The sequence below is a fragment of the Clytia hemisphaerica genome, unplaced genomic scaffold (genome assembly GCF_902728285.1).
Source record: "Clytia hemisphaerica strain Z4C2 unplaced genomic scaffold, Clytia hemisphaerica genome assembly, whole genome shotgun sequence".
In the NCBI taxonomy this organism is placed as follows: Eukaryota; Metazoa; Cnidaria; class Hydrozoa; order Leptothecata; family Clytiidae; genus Clytia; species Clytia hemisphaerica.
Window position 1 is genome coordinate 424,619 of NW_027104376.1, and position 27,799 is coordinate 452,417.

General features: G+C 34.3%; 2 protein-coding genes across 2 annotated transcripts; one reads left to right on the plus strand and one right to left on the minus strand.

Annotated features, from left to right (window-relative positions):
* Window positions 1-330: 330 nt before the first annotated feature.
* Window positions 331-2,670, minus strand: LOC136818834 (uncharacterized). The gene is made up of 3 exons (XM_067075067.1): window positions 2,253-2,670; window positions 2,004-2,046; window positions 331-1,747 (listed from the first exon to the last, which is right to left on the minus strand). Exons 1-3 carry the CDS (start codon window positions 2,668-2,670, stop codon window positions 331-333), a joined length of 1,878 nt encoding a protein of 625 aa, XP_066931168.1.
* Window positions 2,671-10,325: 7,655 nt separating this feature from the next.
* LOC136818835 (DNA ligase 1-like) lies at window positions 10,326-16,804 on the plus strand. The gene is made up of 5 exons (XM_067075068.1): window positions 10,326-10,341; window positions 11,464-11,617; window positions 12,493-12,631; window positions 13,042-13,131; window positions 16,298-16,804. Exons 1-5 carry the CDS (start codon window positions 10,326-10,328, stop codon window positions 16,802-16,804), a joined length of 906 nt encoding a protein of 301 aa, XP_066931169.1.
* The last annotated feature ends 10,995 nt before the right edge of the window (window positions 16,805-27,799 follow it).

The window sequence follows — 27,799 nt, forward strand, 5'->3', positions numbered from 1 at the left end:
CATTCAATATCTTGACTAGATCATTAACAGTTTTTACTAATTGTGTCTCACAGGATCGTTTCTTTCTAAATCCATGTTGTCGGTCAGTGAGGATGTTTTGCTGCTCTAAATGGTTGATTATGTGACTGTGAATTATGTGTTCGAGTGTTTTACATAGTACAGATGTTAGGCTCACAGGGCGGTAGCTTTCAGGGTTTGATCTGCTTTTGTTGTTGCCTTTATATAGCGGAGTAATGGTTGCTTTGCGCCAGTCATCTGGAATTTTTGATTGCTTCAGCGAAGCTTGAAAGATGAGAGTAAGGGGTTTACTTATTATATCAGCACACTCCTTCAAAATTCTGGTGGAAATTTGATCTGGTCCATTAGCTTTGCTGGGGTTGAGCTCTGAAAGTAATTTTTGAACACCATTTGTGTTATTTCTAATTCACTGATGGGTGGACAGGTATTTCCTTTTATATCTGGTGTTCGGCCGTCATCTTCTGAAAAAACACTCAGGAATTGATTATTGAGGATTTTTGCAATTTGAGTGTCATCAGTAAAAGTATTTCCATTTGAGAGCAAAGAAGTGATTCCGATATTATCCTGCTTTTTCGATTTGATGTAACTGTAGAACTTTTTCGGATTTGATTTGTGTTCTGATAAAAAATTGTCGTTGATAAATTTATCACAAGTTTGTTTACAAGTCAATCTTGCTTTCTTTGCAGCTTTTATGTATTTGTTCCAGTCAGCTGATTGCTTTGTGCGTTTGTATCTATTATATAATCTTTGCTTTTTTCGAACAGCACTTCTACATGATTGGTTAAACCACCGTTGGTTGTATCGTTTAGTTGAATTTTTGCACGGTACATTGCTTTCTTGAGCAGTGGTAATGATATTTTTGAATTTTAACCACAAGTTATTGATCGGTGTATCGGTTGTTTTGTTTTCCAAGAATTGGTCTGACGCTTGTCTTACATCTTGCTTCATCTGGTCGAAGTTAGCACGGTTCCAGAGGTAGATTTTTCGTTGTACAGGTCGCTGTCTTTTAGGGTGGCAATAAACGTCAGCAAGAACAGCTGTCTGGTGATCTCCAAAACCTGGTGTTGGTCTGCAGCTTTCGATGAAGGACGGTCTGTTGGTAATGAGTAGGTCTAAGATAGATTTTTGTCTGGTTGGAAAATTGACAGCTTGGGAAAGACTGTTTATGTCAAATGCCTCAAGATATTGCTCATTCAGTGCCCGAGGGTATTGAGATCCAGTAATTGTGTATGACTCCCAATCAACATCTGGTAGATTGAAATCTCCTCCGATAAACTGAGGGTTTGATTTGAATTTTTTGGACAGGTTGTTTATTGATTGGACAAGGTCATTGTTTTCCTGAATTGAGCTGTTTGGTGATCGATAGCAAGATGAGATGATTATGGGCTTCTGGAATGTCTCCACTTTTACAGCGATTATTTGATGACTGTTAGAAGCCTTTATGGGTTCAGTGATCAAAGATTCCTTTGCGATGATGATAACGCCTCCGTACCCATCATTACGGTCACACCGATGAACAATTTGATAGCCTGTTTTTGGGATAAGCTCAGAGTTAAGAATGTTACAAGATAGGTGTGTTTCAGTCCCAATCAAAATGTCTATATCATTTGTAATGAGATAATTTGAAAGTTCTTCATTTTTGTTGTAAATACTTTGAAAGTTACAGATAACAATTCGAAGCTTACTGACTTTTTTCTTTGGAAGATTGTTTTCAATACTTGAAGCGGAACTGCAAGAAGAGATTGAGGTGTCAAAGAGACTGGGCTGGGCTTTTGCAATCTCTTCGGCAGCAATTGGCTGAGTGAATGAAAATTCTAAAGCGTCTGAATCGTCAGATGAAAAATGATTTTCATCTCGTCAACAGGAATCTTTATGCTGTCTTCATCCTCGCCCCGATTGATGGCCTCCGCTCTTGCAAGGCGCATTTTATTCAAAACAATTTTTTGACAGGCTCAGCTAATTTATGGTCCTTCAGGGTAATGTACAATTCAGACGCGGCTAAATTTTCAATTTGATCGATCGATGCACCTATGAAATTAAAAGAATAAAAGCATCAAAATTTGTAAAAAAATGCTGTCACCCATGTCTCAAAATTATGTAACAAGCAGTAATAAAGCGTATCAAGCTGTATCAAGTTGTATCAAGTTGTAACAAATCGACCAAAAGTTGTAACAAGTTATCAGAATAATTCAGTGAAATAAAGATTGAATTATCTATGAGAAAGTTATACATACCTCTTGGTTTGACTCCCTTGCACGAATCGATTTTAACACCAGATTCCATAATCTTTTTGCATAGCATGTTCTCGAACTTGTTTGCTGTGATATCTGGCCAACCAAATGTCATCCAAAAACTTAGTCCCGTATTTAACTCTTCGCCTTTCTCCATTGCAGTAACACAGCTTATTAACACTTGCCTCCTTGTGAACATATCGGAATAATTTTCTTCCTTCCACAGCACTCTTATGGCAAGCACATTATAACTCTCGACAATGTTTGATATGATATATGTTTTCAAAGTCCTCTGTAGAGCAACTTCTCTAAATGATCTGTTCGGTTTGAATTTTTTACTTACATTAGCATTCTTTTCGGCAGCAACATTTTGAGGAGGAGCGGTTTGCTCATCACTTGAAGTTTCACTACTGTTTGACATTTTAATTTTAACACAAACACACCATACAAGCTTATCACTTGTATAAAGATGCGTGGTGTGAGAAGCAGTGGCGGCCTGGCAGGGGGTGCAGGGTGTGCAGTGCACCACCCAGAAAGATCTGAGAGGGGCGCCAAAAGAGCTTTTGAAGGGGGGCGCCAAATTTTTTTTGATGTTTAATTGGGCAATTTGGCGCCCTTTGGCACGTTTATAGCGCCTTCTATGAGTACAATGTTAATTTTTTTCGCATGCGGCGCTTTATTTTACCCTCTTGCATCCTTTCTCTCTTGAATTTTTTTAAAACTTTTATCAATATTGAATCAGAACTAGAGAAGTGTTGTGTATCCACCAGGGGTTAAAGAGAATGCTCACCCCTCAAAATGATCAAAACTTGTTGATTCTCGCTGACTGACTAACTTTCTCCGTTTTAGAAGATCTTTTAAGCTGTTTAACCTTTCTTACACCAAAATTTTTTGCCTGCCGCGCCACAATTACAAGGAACCCTTCCTCCCAAATTCGGAATTTTTGGGGTTTCTTTCAGCCATTGATCTTTAATAGAGAGTAAAGTAAGACTAGCGGCGCAAAAGTTTAAAGATTATCTGGTAATTTTTCTGATAAGAGTTTTAGAAAGCAAAAACATAGACTAAATTGACTTACCAGGTATAAAATTTCCATTTCAAAGATTAGGGGCGTTACTTTCAAACAGTCACTGCTCTGACAGTTTAATATTTTCACTTAATGATGGAGGGCGCAAATAAGGACAAAAATACCAGGGGCGCCGATTTCATAGTTTGCACCACCAAGAAATTTAAGCCAGGCCGCTACTGGTGAGAAGAGAAAATTCGATCATTTATAGATCACACAAGTTTTTAGAATAATTCGCGTAGGGAATAAAATACAATCGAATGGCTTAATTCCCTTAATTTTGGCGCCATTGATTTTCGCGCCTTTAATTTTCGGGCAGTTCGTTAAATAGAACATTCGCAATTTCTGGGATTTTTTTAACGATTTTAAGTGAGTTTTACTCACTTTCAGTGTGTATTCAAGCTAGATTTTACATCCCAGAGGCATATTTACCATGAATCGAGGTCCCATTTTATTAAAAGAGTCCTAAGATGAGATTTTTGGCCCAGCCGCGCAGCGCAAGTGGGCCTTTAAAAAGCAACTGAACGAAAAGATTTTGGATTTGTCGGAGCCTGTGCACGCAATAGATTAACAAGTCCAGTAGTCCAGGCTAAACCAGTGGCCGATTTAGAATTTTTGCCTCGCCTATCCGCACGATGTTTGACCTACTCTTATATTGGATAGAATTGGTAGTAAAGTCAAATTTCATTCTCTTTATAGCAAAGTATTTTTTAAGGTTTTCAAGATGGATGGAGTCAGGTCAGGGAGCAAGTGGGAGCATTTGGATGTTGGAGTTTTATATTTCAAACTTGACAGAGACTTTTTTCAAGTAAACTTATGTTGTAATTCATTAAATGATAATAAAATGCAGCTCATGTGTAAATTTGAATAAGTTTGGAATGTTTTTCATGATGCTACCCGTGAAGATGGTCAGTTTTGGATAATATCGCTCTAAACGGTCGGTGGCTGGATTTTTTAAACCTGACAGAGAATTTTTTCAGGTAAACTTATGCTGTAACTCATTAAAGGATACTAAAATACAGCTCATGTGTAAATTTGAATAAGTTTGGAATGTTTTTCATGGTGCAACCCGTGAAAATGGACAATTTTGGATCTATCGCTCTAAACGGTCGGTGGCTGGATTTTTCAAACCTGACAGAGAATTTTTTCAAGTAAACTTATGTTGTAATTCATTAAAGGATACTAAAATACAGCTCATGTGTAAATTTGAATAAGTTTGGAATGTTTTTCATGATGCTACGGGTTAAATCGATATTTCTGAACTTTTGACGGTCAACATTTGACATTTGAAGTTTGTGAATTTATTTAAACCGATTTTTTCTTTCATACTAATAACAAAAACATAACGCAAATCTATTATATACATATATTGCGTATCTTTTATCATTGCTGACCTTCCCCTGAACTTCCAGCGCAGCTGGTTTCTTTCCTTTTTTTTTCATTCAGCCAATTTTCGAACTTTTTTAACTTTTTGAATGTTCCGTATTTCAATCTCTGCCGAAAATGTGCATTAGGATTCTAAGACTCGATGTTTACTTTAAACCCTAAAATTGCAAAAATACGATTCCGCAAACATTGATTCTCTTAAGGTACCCGATACAAACGACATTTGGTTATTGCCACGTCAGCTGGGCCTTCACGCCGCTTCGGCTTCTTGTTACAATTTCAGAACGATTACCAGTTCGCGCACCCTTTAATTTTCGCGCGACCAAGTGCGCGAAAATAGGCCTATTTCGCGCGCCTTTTATTTTCGCGCACGTATTCTGCGCGAAAATAAAGGGGGCGCCAAAATTAGGGGAATTAAGTATGAAGTATTGTTGCAAAACGCCGAATGTAAAACCGTACATGAAATTCATCTTTGCTTTTTACTATGCGAGGTTTATAAATCTGAGCAAAGTTTATGCAACAAATTTATACCGTGAAAAGCACAGGCCAATATCATATAGCATGGAGTTATTATAGAGACTCTGGATAAACATCGAATGAAACGGTGGAGAGCAAAGTATTGTATTTCCATTGTTTCAGAAAACAATCGATTTTGCAATTGGATAAGTGTATTTTGATGAGAAATGCAATTAAAATGCTACGGAAAATCATTTAATGGCGGAAAGAGGGTAAACAATAATGTCATTACTGCGGACAAGGCTTGTACATGAGAAATTGGCAAAATTCAGCTCGTTGTTTTTCCAGTGTTTATAGTAATTCCATGCATATAGAGACCTGTGCCGACCAATCGAGATTCTATTCAGCGCGCAATCAACGCAGAGAAAAGTAACCATAACGACCATCCAAGATCTTGGATGAGGTTCAAAGTAGATATTTTTTTCCCGTCGTTGAAAACACAACTAAAGAATGTCATTAATGCTTTTTAAAACGAGTCAGTGATAGAGAATCATAACATAAAGTCTTTCTATTATTTCGATTCAATTAAAGTGACATTTCCATAATTAAAAGTTTAGTAATTACTTTGATACATTTGGGGATCATGTAAAAAATTTCTTTTGAAAGAAACTCATTTCAATTACACTTGGAGGTTTCTGGGGAATTCGTAAATAGTAAACTGCATACTGATACAGTCTGCTAGACATTAATATGGTAATATGTGCTCTGCATCTTTGATTCGTTCTGCAATGGTTAGATTGATTTTTTCTTTAAAAACCGTTCGTCACAAACGGTTTCTCGTTCGTGACAAACGCTTTCATTGAAAAAAATCATAAGCATTCGTCGCGAACGGTTAACCGGTTCGTCACGCATGGAAAAGCGTTCGTGTGTCCGAATCGAACGGTTTCTGACCCAGTAGTGCATATATTTGAACGTTTACTTTCATGTCATGAGTTCCAACTAAAACAGCTATATTACCTGTAGTGACATCGCAAACGTTTGTTAAGTCATACAGAGATGATACCGGAGTTCGTCGCAGTCTCTTTTTGAATGCTCCAAAACCTCTGAAATAGAAGGTGTTCTTTGATTTAGCGAATTCATAAAAAAAACACTTTTTAGAGCCATAAATATAGTACAGACAGTATGCTCAATTGATTAGGATAAATTGCACAAAGGGTTACCTAGTAAATACTCATGAAGAAACGCGTTGGCAAACAGGCAGAAATTTGTAACAGAGTCTATAAGATCAGTGAGAGTCATTCGAATTAATAATATTGATACCTGTCACAGCTGAACTTAGTATGTCCAGCAACCATGAACGAGTATTCGATCTTCTCATGGTACCCATTCATTATTCTCCACGTTAAATACCATACAAAAGTGTTATTCAGAGGCGGATCTGGGATTTTTCTGAGGGGGTTCAAAAATCTCTTTTTAAAAAAGAAATTTCGGAACAAACGTTTTGGGCGTAAATTTTGCACCCGCCCTGTTTGGGCGGTGTCACCTTTTTTCCATTCAACATGGGGGACGTTGATGAGCGCGTTGATGAGCGCCTGCGCGTCTGCAGTTCCCATTACCTATGAACTCCAAACATAGGCCTCAGCGGGGGACCATTCAAAAAGTACGTAAGCTCGAAAAAGGCAAATTTTTGACTCCCCCTCCCCTCTTGTACGCTTTGTACGCTTTATGTGTACCCCCCCCCCCTTCAGCGTACGTACGCTTTTTAGTGCACTCCCCTAACCAAAGTCGAAACTTGTAACTCTTGTAACAGTAGAATATGTAGGTATCCAATCGTATTTATAACAAAGTCCCAAGAAATTAAAAGAATCTATAAGATGAACAAAAATACCAAAGGAGAAATGAAAATAACAATCGCAAAAACCATTCTTTGATGTGAAAATATTGCGTTTTTCTCTCAAAAAACACAGTTTAGGAAAAATTACGAGCGTACGTCTGCGTACGTACTTCTCCTCAAGGACCCCCTCCCCCTCGTACGCTTTTGGGAGTACCCCCCCTCTCGAGCGTACGTACTTTTTGAATGGTCCCATGCGTTGAAAGGAGGGCGGTAGGCCAATTTGTTTTTGTCCCGGCTTGAACAGCCAGATGCTGAACGTGTAATAATCGTTTGTGGTGATATTCATATATACATTGGGAAATTCCCTAACTGCAATTGCGCACATCTAGTTTCTTCTTTTCAATCTTATCACACAAAACGTTCATAAAACGGAAATATAGCTAGTATTATATTTCTTATATTTCTTTGGTTTGACCTTTTATTTTGATAAAACAGACACCCAGAGCATGCTCAGAACTGCTTGTTTGGTGTATATTCTTTTATATATTCATGGTTCTTGCAGAAAATGTTTTTGAGAAAGCCATAGAGCAAATAAATGGTTTTGAAGAAAAGTTTGAAGAAAAAATAAGACAATTTATAATATTAAAGGGAACGACGCATGGTATATTTATTAAATGCTGATCTAGCATTGGCACAAACACCCATACGGAGGAGTATTTAGGAGTGCTGGATCATAACAAAAACCAAAAGTGACTTAATTCCAAAAAATATATTCAAAAAAGTGAATATAATTTACTATAATGTTCAACAACAACACAAAAAGACTTACATAAAACTGAAAGAAAAAAAGAACGTATTTTTCTTTTGAATGAAATCGAGTGTTTCTATTTTTAAATGAAGACATTCTATTGTGAATATATTCGAAAACTTCTTTGCAATCTTTTTGTTTACATTTTGTCTTCATTCACTTTCGTTTACTGTTGAAAACATAACAAAGTTTTAGCTATACTCTTAAACCGCGTATAATTGTCGGTTAAGCCAATCAGCTTTCGGGCTGACATCAGCATGTATTTCAGAGTATACCATGGAAGTACCACCAAATCCGACCCCTACTATAAGTATAGTTTCATTTCGTGAATATTTAAAACATAGTAAAAAAGTTCGATAATTTATTCTTATAACCATTTTTTTGTAGCGAATTAATTGGCTGACAATCAAGCAAAAACTTTTCATGTTGAGTATGTTTACACTGGTTTACATTATAAAACCAGAAATGGATAATATTTTGAAAACAGTGATCAAGTTAAAAAATAAAGGAGATTATTTATATAATACATACAAGGGAAAACAATATTCTTAAGATGGAAAAATAAAAGATTGCCAAAAAGTGGAGTACACCATGATTACTGATATAATGTGTTTTATGCGCAAATAGACTCAAGAAATTCTAGCTCTCAAATTAGATGAATAATCTCATAAAAAAGTACTTTTTACATTCAAAGTAAAAAGTTTGATGTTTTTGAGCATTATTAAAGGTACTAACAGTAATCATCAACAATCTGTAGGAAAGCACTTTTTCAACTTTCAAAATTGTATGGAGTGTTGTTTATAATTCTTTTGGAAGAGATTGTTGTTATATATCATTTCATAAATTCTGCATTCAACCGTACTCTTTTATGCTTACTTGTAGGGGGTGGAAGATGCAGGGGCAGTACTCTCAGAGAAAATTCATGAAATGGGGGGTCATTATTAATATTAACTGATTTTGGGGTGATTTTCCAAAAAAACCGAAGGAAAATGAAGGTTTGGCACTTTATCAGGAAAATTTCATAAATTGGAGGTCATTGCTAATTGGGTGATTTTTTCCAAAAAATTGCAAAATGTCTACCTACAATTAAGTACAAGAGGGTAATTTTTTCAGAGGTCACCGATGTCTCTTTTTGTATAAAAGTACACCACATTTTCATATAATCACGTAAAAGTAATCTTAGTTTTGTTTTGCAAGTATAAAGTGGTATGAACTCTCTTCTTATGACATGACGAAACCAAAAATATTTCCTCGCATCACATTATCTTGAAGCATGCATGAAGGTTCACCTTTCCAGAAATTTCATTCTTCAACCAAATTCAATCAAATTGCTAAAATGTTGTTCCAGTCTCTGTTATAAAACAGAGTTTTTCTATAATAGTTTTCAAGAATAAAGCTAGCTAGCTTTTTTTCCATGTGAAATTCATCAATGTCCAATGATGGGAGAAGAATCTCTCGAAACGTAGCAATGTGAAATTCATCAATGTCCAATGATGGGAGAAGAACCTCTTGAAACGTAGCCAATCGCAAATCTTTTGATCCATATGTAGCTAGGTAGATTTTTCCCCGTGATATTCCTAATGCCCGATGATGGGAGGAGAGCCAAACGTAAATTTGTGATTATATTCAAGACACAATAAACTTCCACCACACAAATAAGTCCTTTCCCATAAATAAATTCCAAACTTCATTTATCAAGCTAAATTGATTTAAGTTTTGTTTTTGTTGGTATGAATGCTTTTCCTCTAAAGATAAACCAAAACAAAAATGTTTCCTCAGAATGAAAGTATTTTTCTTTTATCACTCTCTTCACCACATCAAACAAAAGCATATGAAAATTCCATCACACAGAGTCTTTGTCAAAATCATCATACATTGATTGATATTGTTGTGTGATTCTCAAATTTACTGATTAAATTGAACCAAAAATGTCCTCAAAAAGATAAGTAATTGCCTGATTATTACCACTTTTCAGGACTTCAATTCCTTTCGTTAAAACACTGCATTGAACGCTTGCAAAGAAGTGAGGTCGTTTGCCGTACGAATGGCTACCCTTCAAATCATTTCAATATTTTGCCGGCGACGACATGCGACTGAAAGCTATTTTTGTAGGAAAATCTTTTACGCTCAAAACGGTCGGTCTCTTATTTTCGAGAAATTTTCTTGAACCACCTCAAATTTGCCATTTCACTGGATGCATTTCCTGAACCAGATTCAAAATCAAAGATTTTCCTAGCACAGAACACAGCTAGATATTAATCCCGCGGTTAGTGTAAAACACAGGTCACAGGTCACAGGTCACGGGTCACGGGTCACAGGTCACGGGTCACAGGTCACAGGTCATACAAATTACAGACCGGAAAACTGTAACGCACTCGTAACATACAACCCATAACATACAACTCATAACAAAAGTTCCTGAAATATTATAAATGTAATGTAATATCAAAATATGGTATTTAGAAGACTTAAACGACAAATCATCAACCCCAAAAATTGACAACAAATGACACTTAAATTATGTAAATAATGATGTTATCTCAAAGTATGAGGTTTTGTACACCAATTAACAATAAAATATTTATCATGCGTAATAGGATGCCGACGCTGCAAGTGGATATAGATTGACAGGTTTTGAAAACAATAAATACTCCAAGAGAGCTGTTTTAGAGAGATTAAATTAGTGACGTCATTTTATCAAAAATACGAAGCAGGGGATAAAAATATTAAAACATTTATAAAATATAATCCCATTGACGCTATTTTCATCAATTCTTGTTATCATACCTAAGGTGATGCAGGAGATAAAATGAGATATGACATTAGTGATTGTGAAATAGCTATTTTCCTGTTAGGGGCTGTTTAATGCAAAGGTGAGATCGATATTCGAATATTTCTTTATTCTTTGTATATAACATTCGTAACATGCGTATAACATTGAAAAGATAACTTTTTTGCATGTGTGATATAGATGTAATATATAATACAAGTATTACAGGTCCGTGTTATACACGGCATAAAACGCGAAATCACGTGGTAAACACGTGGGTAGATTTTTAGCTTTAGAATAGTTCTAGATCAACAAAATACCTTTGGAATTATATCATTGACATTAACAACTGTTTTTCAAACATTTTCTTTGTGTTTTACAGTAATCAAAGCTGACCTGTCAACACTGACCTGTGACCTGTGACCCGTGACCTGTGACCTGTGACCTGCGTTTTACACTAACCGTTAATCCCGCAACAAAAAAAGTCATAACAAAGATTTCTTACAGCGCGGGAAAGCTAGCTACGCCGTACACACATAACCTAAAGATTTTTTAGCGCGGAAAAAGCTAAGTTTGTCGCGCGCACCTCGGAAACGCACGCCACATATGCATACAACCCCTGGTAAAATAATATCGAGATATGACCAAAAAGAAAAATCAGTTCCGATCAGAAAACTAGATTTCACTTGAAGAAAGGGTCTTTGTTTTTTTTTATTTACTAAAAGGGTTGGGGTGGTTCAGCTGAACCATTTGAACCCCCTCAGATCCGCCGCTGTTATTCTTGTTCTGGTCTAGAATTAGGAATAGTCAATTTAATTTATATATTTTTTTTAATAATTATAAAAACAATGACACTATAAAGATTCAACAAATGTGTACTTCTATTTCTTCCTACAGATACGATCCAGGAACTGGTTGTGTTCGAGAAAGAGTGGCTGAAGACAAAAACGGAAGAGAAGGAAGTGGATGAACGAAGGAAAGAAGTGGATGAACGAGTAGCAACTAACGAAAAGGCTGAAGTGCAAGAAATAAAAAGGAAGAAACAAAACAGGTAATTATATTTCATTGTATTATTTACAAACTCAAACATCGTCAATGACAGGGGACAGTGTACAATAAAGCATCATGTAAGGATATTCCTGTTGTATTGAGTCTTTTGGTTAGGTAGGTTTGTGATGTATGGGTGGGTGGATAGTGCTGCACAGTTCTAAAACATGTCGCTGTATTGTACACTGAACCGCCCCCATTCTGATTGATAAGATCGAAGTTCTTTTCTTCTCGTCACCCGCTGGAAAAAAAACACATATTAAAAAACATGCGATAGCTATTCAAAATTTAATAGACCTTTTCATAAATTACGTTACGAACATCACTTGCCTCGTTTTGAAATTATTGCCATGGTAATTGACTCCCTGCGGATTTTACTACTTCCTATTCATAAAAGAACCATTTAATGTCGCAAGAGACATAATCACAATTTTAGTGTTTTTGTGACGTCATAACTCCAGCTACCATTTTAAAATTTTGATTTTTTTTGAAAATTGTAGATTTTACTGACCATAGTTTCAGAATCACCAAAAACCAATACCTCATGTTGATTTGAGAAAGCATGGTTCTATATCAACAAACTTTTTAAGTGCAATGCCCAAAAATGTCAAAAAACTTCAAATCAGCATAAATCTGCCATTATGGATTTTTGGAATTTTACTGTGGGATTTTACTCAGTTCATCGTACTTAAAAACTCAAAATTCAAATTACCATAGAATGGAATACTATAGGTATTAGAGATTAAGTTTTTCTGGATTTGGTACTGTGGCAGAGAGTATATTTTCCTCTTGTTTACAAACCCATGGTACAAATTAAATCACAAAAAATTGAGCATTCGCCAAATTAAATCTATGCCTAAATTTATCCACTTAAGGTAGTTCTCAAGGTTCCACAACAAAGCATGGGCTCATATATGATTTTCCCTCTTTCTGTGTAGGCAATTATCACAAAGAAACAAGTATAAAACCAACGAAGAAAGTGACCAAAAAGAAAAAGGCAGAGAATGAAACCGAAGAGGTAAAGCTTTGACATTTACCTTAAACGTCTCAAATCCCTTTTGACATCAACCTTTTTAAGATTTTAAAATGCTTTCACCTTGATTTCAGACTGTCATATGCCAAATTAAATTCTTGCCAAAATTAGTATTTTCCCAGATCGGACGAATTAAATTCCCTGCAAAATTATTACTTTAATGTAAAAGAAATACAGGAAAATGTTCTTATTAATGTCCCATTCAATATACATGAAAATATTTTTATAAGTTTTCGTTAAAAAATACAAGAAACTGTCTACCTATTTCCCTTTTAAGTACCAGGCAAATCAAGCTTAATTTCCACAATAAAGAGTCGTCTCGGGCGACGTCACGATAGCTAGTTTAAACTTATTTTCTTCTTAGTCGTGATAAGAAATCTTATTAACATTCATAGAAACCAGAGGATAAAAAGAAGAGGAAAAAGAAACTCGACAAGGTCAGAGAGAAAGAATCAAAGCGTGACAAAAATATTGAAGTGCAAAAGGTATGTTGTTTATACTTTCCGTTAATATTTCAAAAAACTGTTAATCCTTCCAAAGACAAAAATTTCATTTGCGAGAAGAAATTTTGGCAAACGAGCCCATTGCCAATTTTGGTGCAATTTGGACAGAAATTTGGCGATTTAATAAAATTTCTAAATTTGGGGAGAATTAATTTTAGCGGACAACCCAATTTCAATATCTAAGACTGAAAAAGAGGAAAAAAATAGTTTAAGGAGAAAAAGAGACTGAATTGAAAGAAAATTATATTTGTTCGTTTATTTGACTTTCCCATGCTGACTTTTTTTATTTTCCTTCCGTCGCATACTAGAGAAATGGAAAATGTCGTAAATATTTAAATGCTCTTGACTAATGAAAACGCTGGTATTTTGAGGAGAACTTATTTGGCATTAGTGAAATATTTAATTTGTGCAAATTCTGTTTAAACTTGGTGTTGTGCGCAGATTTGTAATACTTGCGCAGATTTGTAATACTTGGGCAGATTTGTAATACCTGCGCAGATTTGTAATACTTTCTGCGTAGATTTGTAATACCTGCGCAGATTTGTAATAAATTTTGCGCAAATTTGTAATACTTGAGCTGCGCAGAAATGTAATACTTCTCTGCGCAGATTTGTAATTTGGAATTTAGATTTTTACTTCGAGGGCATATGTTTCCCACGAAGAAAAGTTTCGAAAAAAGACTTAGAAAATAATCAGAAAATCACACAAAGGTTGTATATCTTTAGTATGAACATTAACTTTATAAGAAACGAATCAATATATTTTAATCTAATGAAAATTGGCTTTTGGCAGTTGGTTCATTCAATACAAACATGGATTGGGAATAATTTTAAGCATTTTCATTTTTCTTATAAGCATCAACTTTATAAGAAACGAATCAATATCTTTCAATCTAATGGAAATTGGCTTTCGGCAGTTGGTTCTTTCAATACAAACATGGGATTTTGAGTAATTTCAATATTTTCATTTTTCTTATAAACATCAACTTTATAAGAAACGAATCAATATCTTTCAACCTAATGGACATTGGCTTTCGGCAGTTGGTTCTTTCAATACAAACATGGGATTTTGAACAATTTCGATATTTTCATTTTTCTTATAAGCATCAACTTTATAAGAAACGAATCAATATCTTTTAACCTAATGAAAATTGGCTTTTGGCAGTTGGTTCTTCCAATACAAACATGGGATTTTGAACAATTTCGATATTTTCATTTTTCTTATAAGCATCAACTTTATAAGAAACGAATCAATATATTTTAATCTAATGAAAATTGGCTTTCGGCAGTTGGTTCTTTCAATACAAACATGGGATTTTGAATAATTTCGATATTTTCATTTTTCTTATAAGCATCAACTTTATAAAAAACGAATCAATATATTTCAATCTAATGAAAATTGGCTTTCGGCAGTTGGTTCTTTCAATACAAACATGGGATTTTGAATACAATTTCAATATTTTCATTTTTCCTATAACCATCAACTTTATAAGAAACGAATCAATATATTTTAATCTAATGGAAATTGTTCCAATAATTTTCTTTTTCATCTTTATGTATTTTTTCTATCTAACAACAACAAAAAACATACCGAAGCTTCAACCATCAAACTCTTTTTGAAAGAAAGCTTACTCAAAATAATTTTACTTGAGATATCATGCTGGAATATAATGCAGGTGCTATGAGAGGTTATAAAAGAAATCCAGTCAGAGGGGACAGGTTTCCTAGCTGGGTAAGAAGGTGGTTTTAGAGCAAATAAATATTTTCTTATCATATCATCTTATAAATTGTTCATCAATTTTGGTACTACCTCTTGAAATGATAAAATGTTGACAAAAATATTTTTATATCATTAATTGTTTTTTCATAACAAAGTGCATCCCGTACACCCTGTGCCCAAGTTCAGGAGTTGCCATAAAGCCATTATGGTAATAACCGGGAGGGCACATTTCTATACTTTGTAACAAAGTGCTTATAAAAATAAACATGTTCATGTTATTCTTCGTACCTTGTTTACTTCGAAATAAACAATTACCGACAAGAAATAATTTTTATCTTACGAGTTATTGATTAGTTTCTTATAAAAGCAGTTCTTATAAAAATGAATATGTTCATGTTATTCTTCACACCTTGTTTACTTTGAAATAAACAGTTACCGACAAGAAATTATTTTTATTTTACGAGTTATTGGTTAGTTTTTTATAAAAGCAGTGCTTATAAAAAATATGTTAATGTTATTCTTCGTACCTTGCTCACTTCGAAATAAACAATTACCGGCAAGAAATAATTTTTATTTTACGAGTTATTGGTTAGTTTCTTGTAAAAGCAGTTCTTATAAAAAATGTACATGTTCATGTTATTCTTCGCACCTTGTTTGAAATAAACAATTACCGGCAAGAAATAATTTTCATTTTACGAGTTATTGATTAGTTTCTTATAAAGGCAGTTCTTATAAATAATGTACATGTTCGTGTTATTCTTCGCACCTTGTTTACTTTGAAATAAACAGTTACCGACAAGAAATAATTTTTATTTTACGAGTTATTGATTAGTTTCTTATAAAAGCAGTTCTTATAAAAAATTATGTCCGCGCTATTCTCATAAACAATTTATATATTACCAGATAAATTTCTTATAAAAGCACTGCTTTGAAAAGAAATATTAATTGATTATTTATTCGATGTGCTCAATAATCACAACTTTATTTGGGTATTATTTTCTAAGTCTTTTTTAATGTATTTTGTTCGCAGAATAGAATTTGGTTACCAATGAAAATATCAATTCCAAATTACAAATCTGCGCAGAGAAGTATTACATTTCTGCGCAGCTCAAGTATTACAAATTTGCGCAAAGTTTATTACAAATCTGCGCAAGTATTACAAATCTGCGCAGAAAGTATTACAAATCTGCGCAGGTATTACAAATCTGCGCAAGTATTACAAATCTGCGCACAACACTTGGCAAAATAAATTCCAACTAAAAAGTTCCCTTAATGTAAATTTTCAGACTTTCCATTTAGTGAAGAATTCTTTTCCAAACAATCAACATAAAATTTTGTGAAAAGGGCGAAAATTTAAACAGTTGGTAACACTTAAGGTATTTAGCAAATTTGAGAAAGATATTGAAATTGAACTTTTTTTTCTTCATAGCCACAAACAGACATTATTTCAACAGAGAAGATGGCCAATGTCAACTCTTTCGTATTCAAAAAAGTTAATTTGGGCTTACCTGCGGCAAAACCAAAGTCTTCTGGGTTTTCAGTGGTGTGTACAGAGAAACGACCAGATTTTCTGAAGAACGCATCCTCTGCCACATCCAAACCAGCTGACAAAACAACTTCTGACGACTGCGACTTGATAGTAAGACCAGTTGACCGAGATAGTTCGACTTTGACAATTGCGGAAAACCAGGACACAATTACGATAGATACTGATGATCTTGACGTTACGATGATTACTGATGACATAAATACAAATGACGCTATCCAACTGGACAAAGTGACAAATCCTGACAGTGTTGACGACTCAAGTACAGCAACAGGGTTGCTCCGTGACGACCATCCAACCGACGAGACTGTTGACAAAGACGCCACTGCTGACAACGACATTATCTTTGAGACGCCAGGTAATTACGAACGAACTGGTAATACTGATTAGTTACTGATCACGAGGACTGTAATAAATTGACCTTCGCTGACAATGATTACAGCATTAACATGACAGAGAAGATAAACACGATAACTGGTAACGTTGACGAATCACTTGACATTCCATCATCCACCAACCGACACATTTGAAATCCACGCCACAGAACACACGGGAAGTACTTATACATTTGGGTTCGATAATACCATCATCTGGTTTAATGCTGAGTGAGGTCCTCCAGGCATATAACAAATCGGGGACTGGACAAGACCACTGCGAGGGTGATGACTTCAAATCCCTTAAAATGGAAGTATTTGCTTTAAAGATCGAAAATAGCGAATTAAAAGAAGTCATTTCCCTCAAAAATGTTGTAGCAAACATGAAAACTGATATTATGTCACAACTAAAAGATATAAAGACTGCGATTGAATGTACCCCACTTACTTTCACTGGTGAGAATGCCTTACCTGCAATCTACATTGACAATTTGCAAATTAATTTTGAAAGCAGGGCCCCAAAACCAACAAAAGATGTCGGCAAGATGGCAACCACAGGATTGAAGATGTTGGTTGATAATTTTCATCCTGAAGAATTAAAACGCGGTAATTTAAAGGGCTGACATGGATATGAAAAACTCAATCCTGATAAGGTGGCAGAGATTTACAACAAATTAAAAAATGATTTCGGATTATGACAGGATTATGACATGTTAACACTTGAGTCAAAAATACAGGAAAAATTGAATAAATATAGAAAAAAAATTCAAGTATTTTCTAGGATTTCTATGTCTAGCAGAAAGCTTTAGACCTTGTTCAAATAAAGCGGATTAAATATTTTGGTGGAACTTATTTCGTCTAATCTAAAAATTTGAAACTGGTAGCAGGAATAAGCTGTAATTATGATGATTAATTAAACTGGTTAATTTTTGCCTAAAATTGGGTGCTTTTGACTATAATAAGTGCCTTTTAGATTCTGAATTTTAGCTTCAATCAATAACTTCTACTTTGAGAAAGTTATAGCTAACAAGGATAGATATGCATTACAATTATACATACAGGACAGATGTTTTTTTAATTTTTTACAACATTTCATAATATCATGTTCTTGTTGAAATAATTATTTTCAAAGTTTGTTCTGCAAGAAAAACAATTCTATTATTGTCACATCAAAGCTTTGATTCACATTTCTTGTCTATATCAATCAAATGAATTCATTTTGTGACATTTCGATTTACGGTTGCAACAGCTGGTTTGAGGTCGAGAAATTAAGATTTCAAAAAGTGGCTTTTAAGAAGTATTTAGTTGCACTGGGCAGTTCCAGAAAAAAATCATTAATGCTTGTGGATAACAAGGTTTTTTAGATTTATTTTTCACTTGGAAATCTTGAGAAATTTGAAAAAGGTTTTGGAAAATCCAGGATTTTATTTTCATTACTTAGTTCATATGTATCAGAAAATCCATAAAATCTGCTTTATTTTCTTGTAAAATTCTGAAAATCAAAGATTTTCCCATAAAAAATCTTGAATGTTACGGAAATCCTGAAGTTTCTCAAAAGAAAAATGCTACGGGAAATCCATGTCGTCCATGATTGTCCCTCTATGATAAGTTAAAATGGCCTCTTCTAAAAAGAAAAGTACATTCAACCCAGTGTAAGATTGTTAATCGAAATAGTGCCAAAACTTGTAGAGTTATGATTCGTTAGTGTGAATATTTTGAATCAATGATCGGTAAAGGTTTGACGTTCCAAGAGCAGCCGCCGGCATATTTTTTTAAAATATCTGTTCTTTTTTTCCAGGAGAGTAAATTTTATGGATAAACCTAGGAGAGACTTTCCTCTAAACAGCCAGGTAAAATCCAGGGATCGTCCTGGAGCACATTTTAAGGAAAAACACATACAATTTTCCAGCGGACAATCTGTTCAAAAAATCCAGGAGCTAACTTGTGAAAAACACAACCAGATGTCAGATTTTTTTTCTAGGGAGCTTCATAATCTTCTTTAAAGGTCTCATTTTCTAGGAACATTTCAACTATAGCCGTTATATTTTTCCAGGAGCATAATATTTCTAGAGAACAGACATACGTTTTCCAGGAGAGAACCCAGGATAAAGAACAGATAGTTTTCCCCTCGAGAAGGTGACTGCTCTTGACGTTCATTCAAATTGCAAACCATTAAATCGAAAAGAGAAGTTGATTTCGACTTTTTGTCTTTTTTTGAGTCATAAAAATCCTAAAACACTTAAGAACCTTGTTAATCAGGAACTTCAGAAAGTCTCTGACTGGCTTGTTTCAAATCAACTATTTTTGAATGTCTCTAAATCTAACTATATCTTATTTGGTGAGAAAAAAAATACTAACTTCAACATCTCAATTTCAGGTCAATCTCTTGAGTGTGTCAATATGAAACTAAATATCTTGGTGTCATCATTGACCACAAATTAAGTTGGAAAGAACGTCTGAAAAGACTTCACACCAGAATAAAGCAAAACACAGGTATATTACGAAAGGTAGGATGGTTTCTTCGAAGGAAGAATATCATATCTTTATACTTCAGTCTAGTCAATTCCCACTTAACTTATTGCATTACCTCATGGGGTTCTCCTAATACCAAAGGTTTAAATATGATAAATGAATCCATCTTAAAATGCGCTAAATATATTGATCGTGTCTGTGCCTCTGAGGAAAATAAATTTAACCCTTTAAATTAGAATCATGTAAACTTATTCATAAGTTCATAATGATGACATTCCTTCAACCTTAAATCACCTATTTCAAAGACATAATTCAAAAAAGATCTCTAGAAAAAATTCTAAGAACAATGTTAATACATTTCGATCAATCTTTTCATTCTTTGATGTTTGGTAATGCATATCATCGGAGACTCTGCTAAATTACGTGGGTTACGTGCGTGTCGTGGGTTCGTGGGTTCGTGCCCTCGTGGGGGTTCGTGGGTTCGTGGGTCAAAATATCTCGTGGGTCCGTGGGTTCGTGGGACCAAAAAAGAATCACGTGGGTTGAAATTGCTCGTGGGTTCGTGGGTCAAAATATCTCGTGGGTCCGTGGGTTCGTGGGTCCAAAAAAAAATCACGTGGGTTGAAATTGCTCGTGGGTTCGTGGGTTCGTGGGTCCAAAAAAAATCACGTGGGTTCAAAAATTCCAATAATTTTCCAAAAATAAAAAATAAAAATTCATATGGGTCATCGGGTATTTTTTAGAGTAGTCGAAAACGCTATCTACGACCCATAGTAAAGCAAAAATTGTAAAAGTTTAAAATTGAAAAACTTCCTCATTGTTCTTCGTTCTTCTCACCCTATAATTAAGTCAATAGTTTTTATGAGAAGAAAGAGCGAAATGGAAAATGTCAAAAAACATTTCCAGCTGATCTGATTTTAATATTAATATTTCTACCGCTGACCTTAAAAAACGAGTACTTCCATCGAAAGCTTTATAATATATATAGCCCAATTAACGTCACTATGAGGAATCTTATTTTTATCTCCCTTTACGGTTTACCGTGTTCCTCCTACCACACAACTACAATTAATACAAGAGGTCACAGTCTTTTAAAAGAATCGTTTCATATTATAATTATTAAAATAAAAACATTTCCTGGGTATTTATAAAAAGTCATGTCTATTGGTTATAACATTAACAATTTTTCAATTCAAGTTAGCTGAAATACATGTTTTTTTTTATAAGAACAAACTATATAAGAACATAAGGCTTCGAGGCCCAAAAATTTAAGAACATTCTAAGAACATTCTAAGGCTTTGGAGACTTAAAAACATGCATTTTCTTAAGAAATTACATCAAAATGCTCAAAAAATGCTGAAAATAAGAACATTTTAAGAACATTTTAGGCTTCAAATCCAAAAAAATAAGAACATCCGAAGGCTTCGAAAATTTTTGACGTTTTTATTAAAAAAAAAAACGTGTACGGACGGTAAAATTGCGCAAGGGTTTCAAATATCGAAACACGCAAATCGCAAAGAAATTTACAAAAGAAATAATTGAATCATTATTAAGTGTTTTAGGGTTTTAGGGTGGCGTCACAAGGTAAGAAAATTGAGAGTTTTGTTCTTTTTTGTTTTACTCTTCATTTTTTTGAGGAGAAGTGATTTTTATCACAGCAGACCAAAAGAGTGTCTTTTTCTTTTGAGTGAAGAAGGTTTTTGTAACGTTTTGCATTTTTGCGATATTTTTCAATTTTCGTGGCTCTTCCAGCTCACTTTTTGAGGAAACATGTCAGCACCAGAAAGTAGGTAAATATTTTTTATCTATTCATTTTTTTGTTGTTGCTGTTACATTATTTTTGTTGCTAATACTGTAGAGTCTCCATAACTCGAACCTCTATAACTCGAATGTCTTCCTAGTCCCTTCAGGTAACAAACCCCTTATAAATAACTCTTTATTACTCGAGTTTTCCATAACTCGAATAAATAATTTCAATTCCCCGCGTCTGTTCGAGTCATGGAAACTCTACTGTAAATTCCAACTTATACACAGTTTATTTTTCATAAAAATCACGAGGCTCAAAATCTTAAGAATTTTAAGAATTAGTTAAGAATCACTCTTAGCCTCTATTAGTTTTAAATCAGCAATGATCTTTTTCAAAGGTACCTCTGAGTTTCAATCCACTTAAATATATTTCCCAATTTTTACATCGTCCTTGTATGAGTAAAACCGATGTAGATCTTGAAAGAATTCAAAAATCGATCTTGAAAATTTAAAAATTGCGTAAGAATATTCTTAGGCTCGGCTCAAATCAGAAAAAAAATTAAAAATCACGAGGCGTATCTCAATTTTTTTAATTCTTATATAAAAAATAAACTGTTTAATACAACTCTGTCTCAGTGGAACTTTTTTAGTCAGCGGGAAAAATAGACAATGTATTGATTGTAGTGGGATTTTGAACTCTACTTTTACAGCATAAAAATCCAGTTTTCGCCTAAATTTATTTTTTCTAAGGGTCAATTTTCTGGGTTCCGGTCTGCACGTACCCTCCAGGTGGGGAACATTGTTACAACTCACTTTGTAATAACTCCACACTTTGTAATATATAACGCACTTTGTAATACACCTTGACACACTTTGTAATACCTGACGCACTTTGTAATAATTGACCTAACGCACTTTGTAATACACAGTTGACGCACTTTGTAATACAGAGAAAGCTGACACACTTTGTAATAAAGAGAAAAGCGAAAAATCTTAGATCTAGAGCTAGCAGAAATTTAAAACAAGTTAAACCTAATCCGAGTTTAAAAGAACGATTTTTGAGTTATTTCAAGTTGATTAATCTAAATATTTGATTTAATTGGAGTTGATCTAAAGTGAGTGAGGACTTGACTTGTTCATAGCCGAGCTGTTTAGGGGTTTAGTCTCAGCACACCAAGAGCCTGCCACAGTCCACTAAACTCAGCTTTCAAGCTCAATCTTGACCATATGCTCGCAATAATGTGTGATATAAAAATTGCACCGTGTAAAACGCTCTTGGGGTAATAAGATGCTTATTTTTGAATTTGAGAAGACGGTTTCTTTGATTGACCGAAATTGGCGCCCTCATGGCAATAAATCTGTCCTTTAAACTTATAACTTATTACAAAGTGCGTTGATTTTTATTACAAAGTGCGTCAGCTTTCTCTGTAACAAAGTGTGTCAACTGTGTATTACAAAGTGCGTCAGCTTTGTGTATTACAAAGTACGTTAATTTTTATTACAAAGTGCGTCAGGTACTACAAAGTGCTTCAGGTACTACAAAGTGCGTCAAGGTGCATTACAAAGTGCGGCAAGGTGCATTACAAAGTGCGTCAGGTATTAAAAAGTGTTGAGTTATTACAAAGTGAGCTGTAACATGTAAAATATTTTGAAAATAAAAATGAAAAATGAATAAGAAAAAATTAAACTTCAGGTTGAACTAGGCGTAACTAAAATTCGATTTTTAATTTTCATAATTTGCATAAAATTAATCGAATGTAATCGAAAATAATATCCATTAGAATTGTTTTCGATTAGTCGAACTCATCGAAATCTGATCGAATTTATCGAATTTACCCATCTCTGAGTAATTCGCTTGATGTTTGGATGTTCGATCATCGTTCGATTACTTCTATTAGCATTCAATTAGAGTGTCCTTTCGCTATGACGAGGGAGTTTCCTTCGCACTGGGAAAAGGGGAAGGTGGGGGAGGGGGGGGGTCCACCGGGTCTGCGACTTTTAGTTTTGTAAATTCTTTATGTCACAGTATTAAAAAAGAACGAGAGTCTTTCTATTGAATTGTTCTCCATGGCAACTGCACGTTTATAAGTATGAAATGTTTTGTTTTAGGGGTTTCATTGTCAAAGAATATTCAACAGACGGCGTTGAAGAGATCATCATCCCGGGAGATGGGTTACACCAGATGATGAAATACGAAATACTGAAGAACCTCGATTCCTATGCAGCTTTTATTGAAGAGGATAGTGATTTTGTACAAGAGTTGGAAAACTATATTCAAAAACGAAGTTACGCAACAAATATCATTGACTTGGTTCTTTACAGCATCAGCAATACACTAGGATTAGTGAAAAACATCTACGAACGTCACGGTGATAGATATAAGTTGTTCAACTTGAAGACCATCTACCCAAGAAATACGATTTTGGCTTATGATACTTTGCGCAAAGTAACGGAATTCCGTTAAAAATTAAAACCTTCTTCTAATTGGACAAATCCTAGAAAATTTATTCCCAAATGACACATAGAAGTATTCTTTTACATAAATACACATTTTAAGTTTAAAATTCGTTCAAAAAAGGTGGAAAAGGTACACTTTATTAAAAACCCATTTCATGCACTAAACTTTACTTTTCTTCAACACGGGGGTCGTAACGCACAACAAACGAGATTCGCTCTTTCGAGAGAATTTTCTCAAGTGAATTAATCTCATTGTTGTATAGTCATACGTTGTATAGAAAACTTTGTGTATGATTTTTTTCTCTTCTTGCTTATAGTTGTTTGCACTTTTGTAAGCAAAGCGTTTTGATATAGCTATCAATGATGCAGCGAATAACTAAATAATATATCATTACCAACGTTTTATAGGCTTTGGAGATTTATAAAATTACTTCCTATCCTATCATCCATAAAGTTTTAGAGACATCTTGCATATTTATTTCAAATGAGAAAGACGAAGAAACATTTTGGAACCTTCATTCAGAACCTGATATTTAGCGAAATTCCGTCTTATATCAATAAACTTGAAGTCATTTTACTTTTACAAAGAATGAGACAGGGATGTAAGACTAACTAGCACTTCCATTTACAACTTGATATTTAGCGAAATTCAGTTTTATATCAATAAACTCGAAGTCATTTTATACTTTTACAAAGAATGAGACAGGGATGTAAGACTAACTAGCACTTCCATTTACAACTTGATATTTAGCGAAATTCCGTCTTATATCAATAAACTTGAAGTCATTTTACTTTTACAAAGAATGAGACAGGGATGTAAGACTAACTAGTTTTATATCAATAAACTCGAAGTCATTTTACTTTTACAAAGAATGAGACAGGGATGTAAGACTAACTAGCACTTCCATTTACAACTTGATATTTAGCGAAATTCCGTCTTATATCAATAAACTTGAAGTCATTTTACTTTTACAAAGAATGAGACAGGGATGTAAGACTAACTAGCACTTCCATTTACAACTTGATATTTAGCAAAATTCCGTCTTATATCAATAAACTTGAAGTCATTTTACTTTTTCATATAAGGAAACAGATATAAAAGCTAAGGCCAAGTAACCTTCGTTTAGAACTTGATATTTAGAACACCCCTGTCTCGCAGCCCCGGTCGAACTTTTTTCCTCAGTGAGGATAAAAATTCCTATTGGAACCCCAATGGGGATAGAAAATGTATTGTTCCAAGGTTAAAAAATCCACTGGGGATGGGTTTGGAGTGCAATTTTTAAACATGAATTTCGAATTGGTATGAAATCAAAGTCAATTTCACAGTCGGGCTAAAGTTTCAGGGTATTTTCCCACTGGAGACGAAATTTTTGCCAAATTTTCCATTTGGGCTGGGTTCAAAGTTTTTTGATACAAGACGGAATTTCGCTAAATATCAAGTTATAAATGAAGGTTCATTAGTCTTACATCCCTGTCTTATGCAATCAAATAGTAAAATGGCTTCAGAATTTATTGATATAAGACGGAATTTCGCTAAATATCAAGTTGTAAACAAAGTCTTACATCCCTGACTCCTGCAATCAAATAGTAAAATGGCTTCAGAGTTTACTGATATAAAACGGAATTTCGCTAAATATCAAGTTGTAAACAGTCTTACATCCCTGTCTCTTGCGATCAAATAGTAAAATGGTTTCAGAGTTTATTGATATAAGACGGAATTTCGCTAAATATCAAGTTGTAAACAAAGTCTTACATCCCTGTCTCTTGCGATCAAATAGTAAAATGGCTTCAGAGTTTATTGATATACGACGGAATTTCGCTAAATATCAAGTTGTAAAGAACGTCTAACTTCTTTGTCTCATTCTATGAAATAGCGCAAAGCTTGGCTATAATCTGTAACTTGAAAATTTATAGTTTTTTTCAATAAAATATTTTTTGATTCTTTGATAAATGGAGCAGAAAAGAAATCTTACAGGAGAAGTCTTGAATCTTAATCCATTGATTTTCTTATAAGAAAAATCTTTTTAAAATTGTTTAACAATTTTTGATAAACAAGATCAATTTTTGCAGATATACATTACCCCCTGATTTAAGAAAAAGAGAAAAGAGAAAAAGACGGAACGAAATTCCGTTACTTTGCGCAAAGTATCATAAGCCTACGATTTTAACTATCAATGTCGTTCGACGTGTTGATCATTTTAATTCACTTTCTTTTCGAAGTAAGTACTTGCTTCGCCTATACTAGCCTACCACAATAATTTAGCCAATCTATATCATAGGCTAGATCAGTTGAACTTTACTTCCAGGCAAAAGTTTCTCTTAGCAGTCTTCATCCAATGAAATAGTTGCACTATAAGTTGATAAAGTTTTGGACATTCCACCACCCTAATACCGCAGTTACGTTTTCCTGAGGTTTCCATTGTACATTTTCTATTTATTGCTTAGATGAAGCTGTACGGCGAAACCGGAGAGATTCTGCAAGAAGCAACGGGGCTAGAGAAAGATACATGAAGAAAGGTATACATTGAACGACCCAGCCGATCTTTTGAAGATCTTGCTTTTGCGAATTACTTCTAGAGAGTTTGCAATTTAACAATTGGGCCACATGTACCCGGTATCCTTATCAAGAAGGCACGTCACTATTGTTATTCTTTCTGGCTTCCTCTCCTTTTTATGCTGAGTAAACAAAAGTAAGGTTGTTCGTTATTTCATGTCCGAAAATCTCCTTAACGAGTAACGAAGAACATTTTTTTCTGATGTTGATCACGCAAACAAGGAACAGCTGTGTCAACGGCTGAAACCTTTAAAGATATTTTTTCGCCCCTTAAAAGAAATCATCGATTCTAAAGGTAGGCCAGCTACTACAATGTGTCCCGTATAAAGTGGTCAATTTTCGAGTATGTAAAAATTTTTTTTAATTTATGCTCTTATTAGTAATAGATGGTGTTTTGCCTTTGGGTAATAAAGTTTGCGCTAGAACTCCGCATTATTGATATATCTATTTTGGTTCTAGAAATCGGTGATGTTGATGTGAAACCAGTCGTGCCAAACGAAGAATTTCCTGCAAGAGGTTAGACTACTTCTGATTGAATTTTGCCTTGTTGATTTTTGATGACACTGAGAGAAAGACAAGGTGCTCTTGACAGGTCCGCCATTTTGAAAAGTTCTCGAAATAGCGAATGGAAATTACTACTTATTAAAAAAATACAAGTTCTTTCCTAAACAACTGAAATCCGGCTTACCGTTTTACAGACCGCCTAGACAAAAATAAAAATATTGCCATAAGCTTCCTGGTCCTTTTATTTAGGCCCCCACTTAAATAACTATCAGAACCCAGTGCTGATCATACAACCCGGGATACTTATGGTATCCTTTTCAAACCCTCGAAACTCGAAAGTTCTTAAAGGCGTACAAAAACCATAAAAAGCCATTGAGAGGGGTTCCAAAATCAGTCCAAGATCAGTTTTCTAACTTTATTTTGGACCCGTCACCTCGCTATAACCGAGCCCCCGGGCTAAAATGAAAATATTTCTATTCTAAGTAATTCATACTTTTTAGAAGACGAAAAGAACATTTGGCACAGAGTGTCTTGTATAAAAAAGTCAGGATATTGCAAACGAGGTGAGATAATATTTAAAACAAGTTTTGTAAGGCATATTTTGAAACTTTTTAAAAAACTTCTCGTTTCCAGAGAAATTTTTCTTAAAGCGCCTTTTTTGGGTGGTAATTATCTAACTTTTTAGACTGTACAGGGAGGGATTCATTTAATTATTTTGGTATAATTTATCCTTAAATTGATTTCAATCTGACACTAGTCTGATTTATTTTTCTCTTTTCCAGAGCAAAACAAAGAATCAAACCAAAAAAAGCCAATAGAGGTTCTGGTCATTTCAGGTATAATAATCAACTTTTTTTTAAGGACGAAACATAATTATGCTATACTCAATTCGCGTCGGAATTCTACTTCGCTGATATTAATGCTGAAACTATTTAACTTTTTTTGCTGACTCTAATTGTCTTTTTTGTCTTTGTCTGCTAGAAATTTTGTACACGATTCCAAGTATAACAGTAAATGCATCGAAATAATAGACGGATCTTTCTGTGGTACTTTGACATCACAAGCTATGACTGACTCGTTTGGAAAAGCATTTTTGACTTGTATTTTCAACTACGCGAATTAACATATAAACTTTGATATGATCTAAGATCTGTCGACATAGTTATACTTTTGTTTGCGTGAATAGAATCACTATTCGTCGACATAGGTCGAATTAAAATTCGATTAGGCTTCACAGCCTTACTCAATATCTACCTTTATTTCAACAGACTCGAAAGA

Bases quoted from the DNA above. Each gene is read 5' to 3' on its own strand.
- LOC136818835 (XM_067075068.1), top strand. The intron at 12,632-13,041 runs GTAAAGCTTTGA...TAACATTCATAG, and splicing joins CAGAGAATGAAACCGAAGAG to AAACCAGAGGATAAAAAGAA. The intron at 13,132-16,297 runs GTATGTTGTTTA...TTTTCTTCATAG, and splicing joins AAAATATTGAAGTGCAAAAG to CCACAAACAGACATTATTTC.
- LOC136818834 (XM_067075067.1), bottom strand. From the start codon at position 2,670: ATGTCAAACAGTAGTGAAACTTCAAGTGATGAGCAAACCGCTCCTCCT. The intron at 2,047-2,252 runs GTATGTATAACT...TTAATTTCATAG, and splicing joins CAAGGGAGTCAAACCAAGAG to GTGCATCGATCGATCAAATT. The intron at 1,748-2,003 runs GTACATTACCCT...CTCTTCTTGCAG, and splicing joins AATTTAGCCGCGTCTGAATT to TTCCGCTTCAAGTATTGAAA.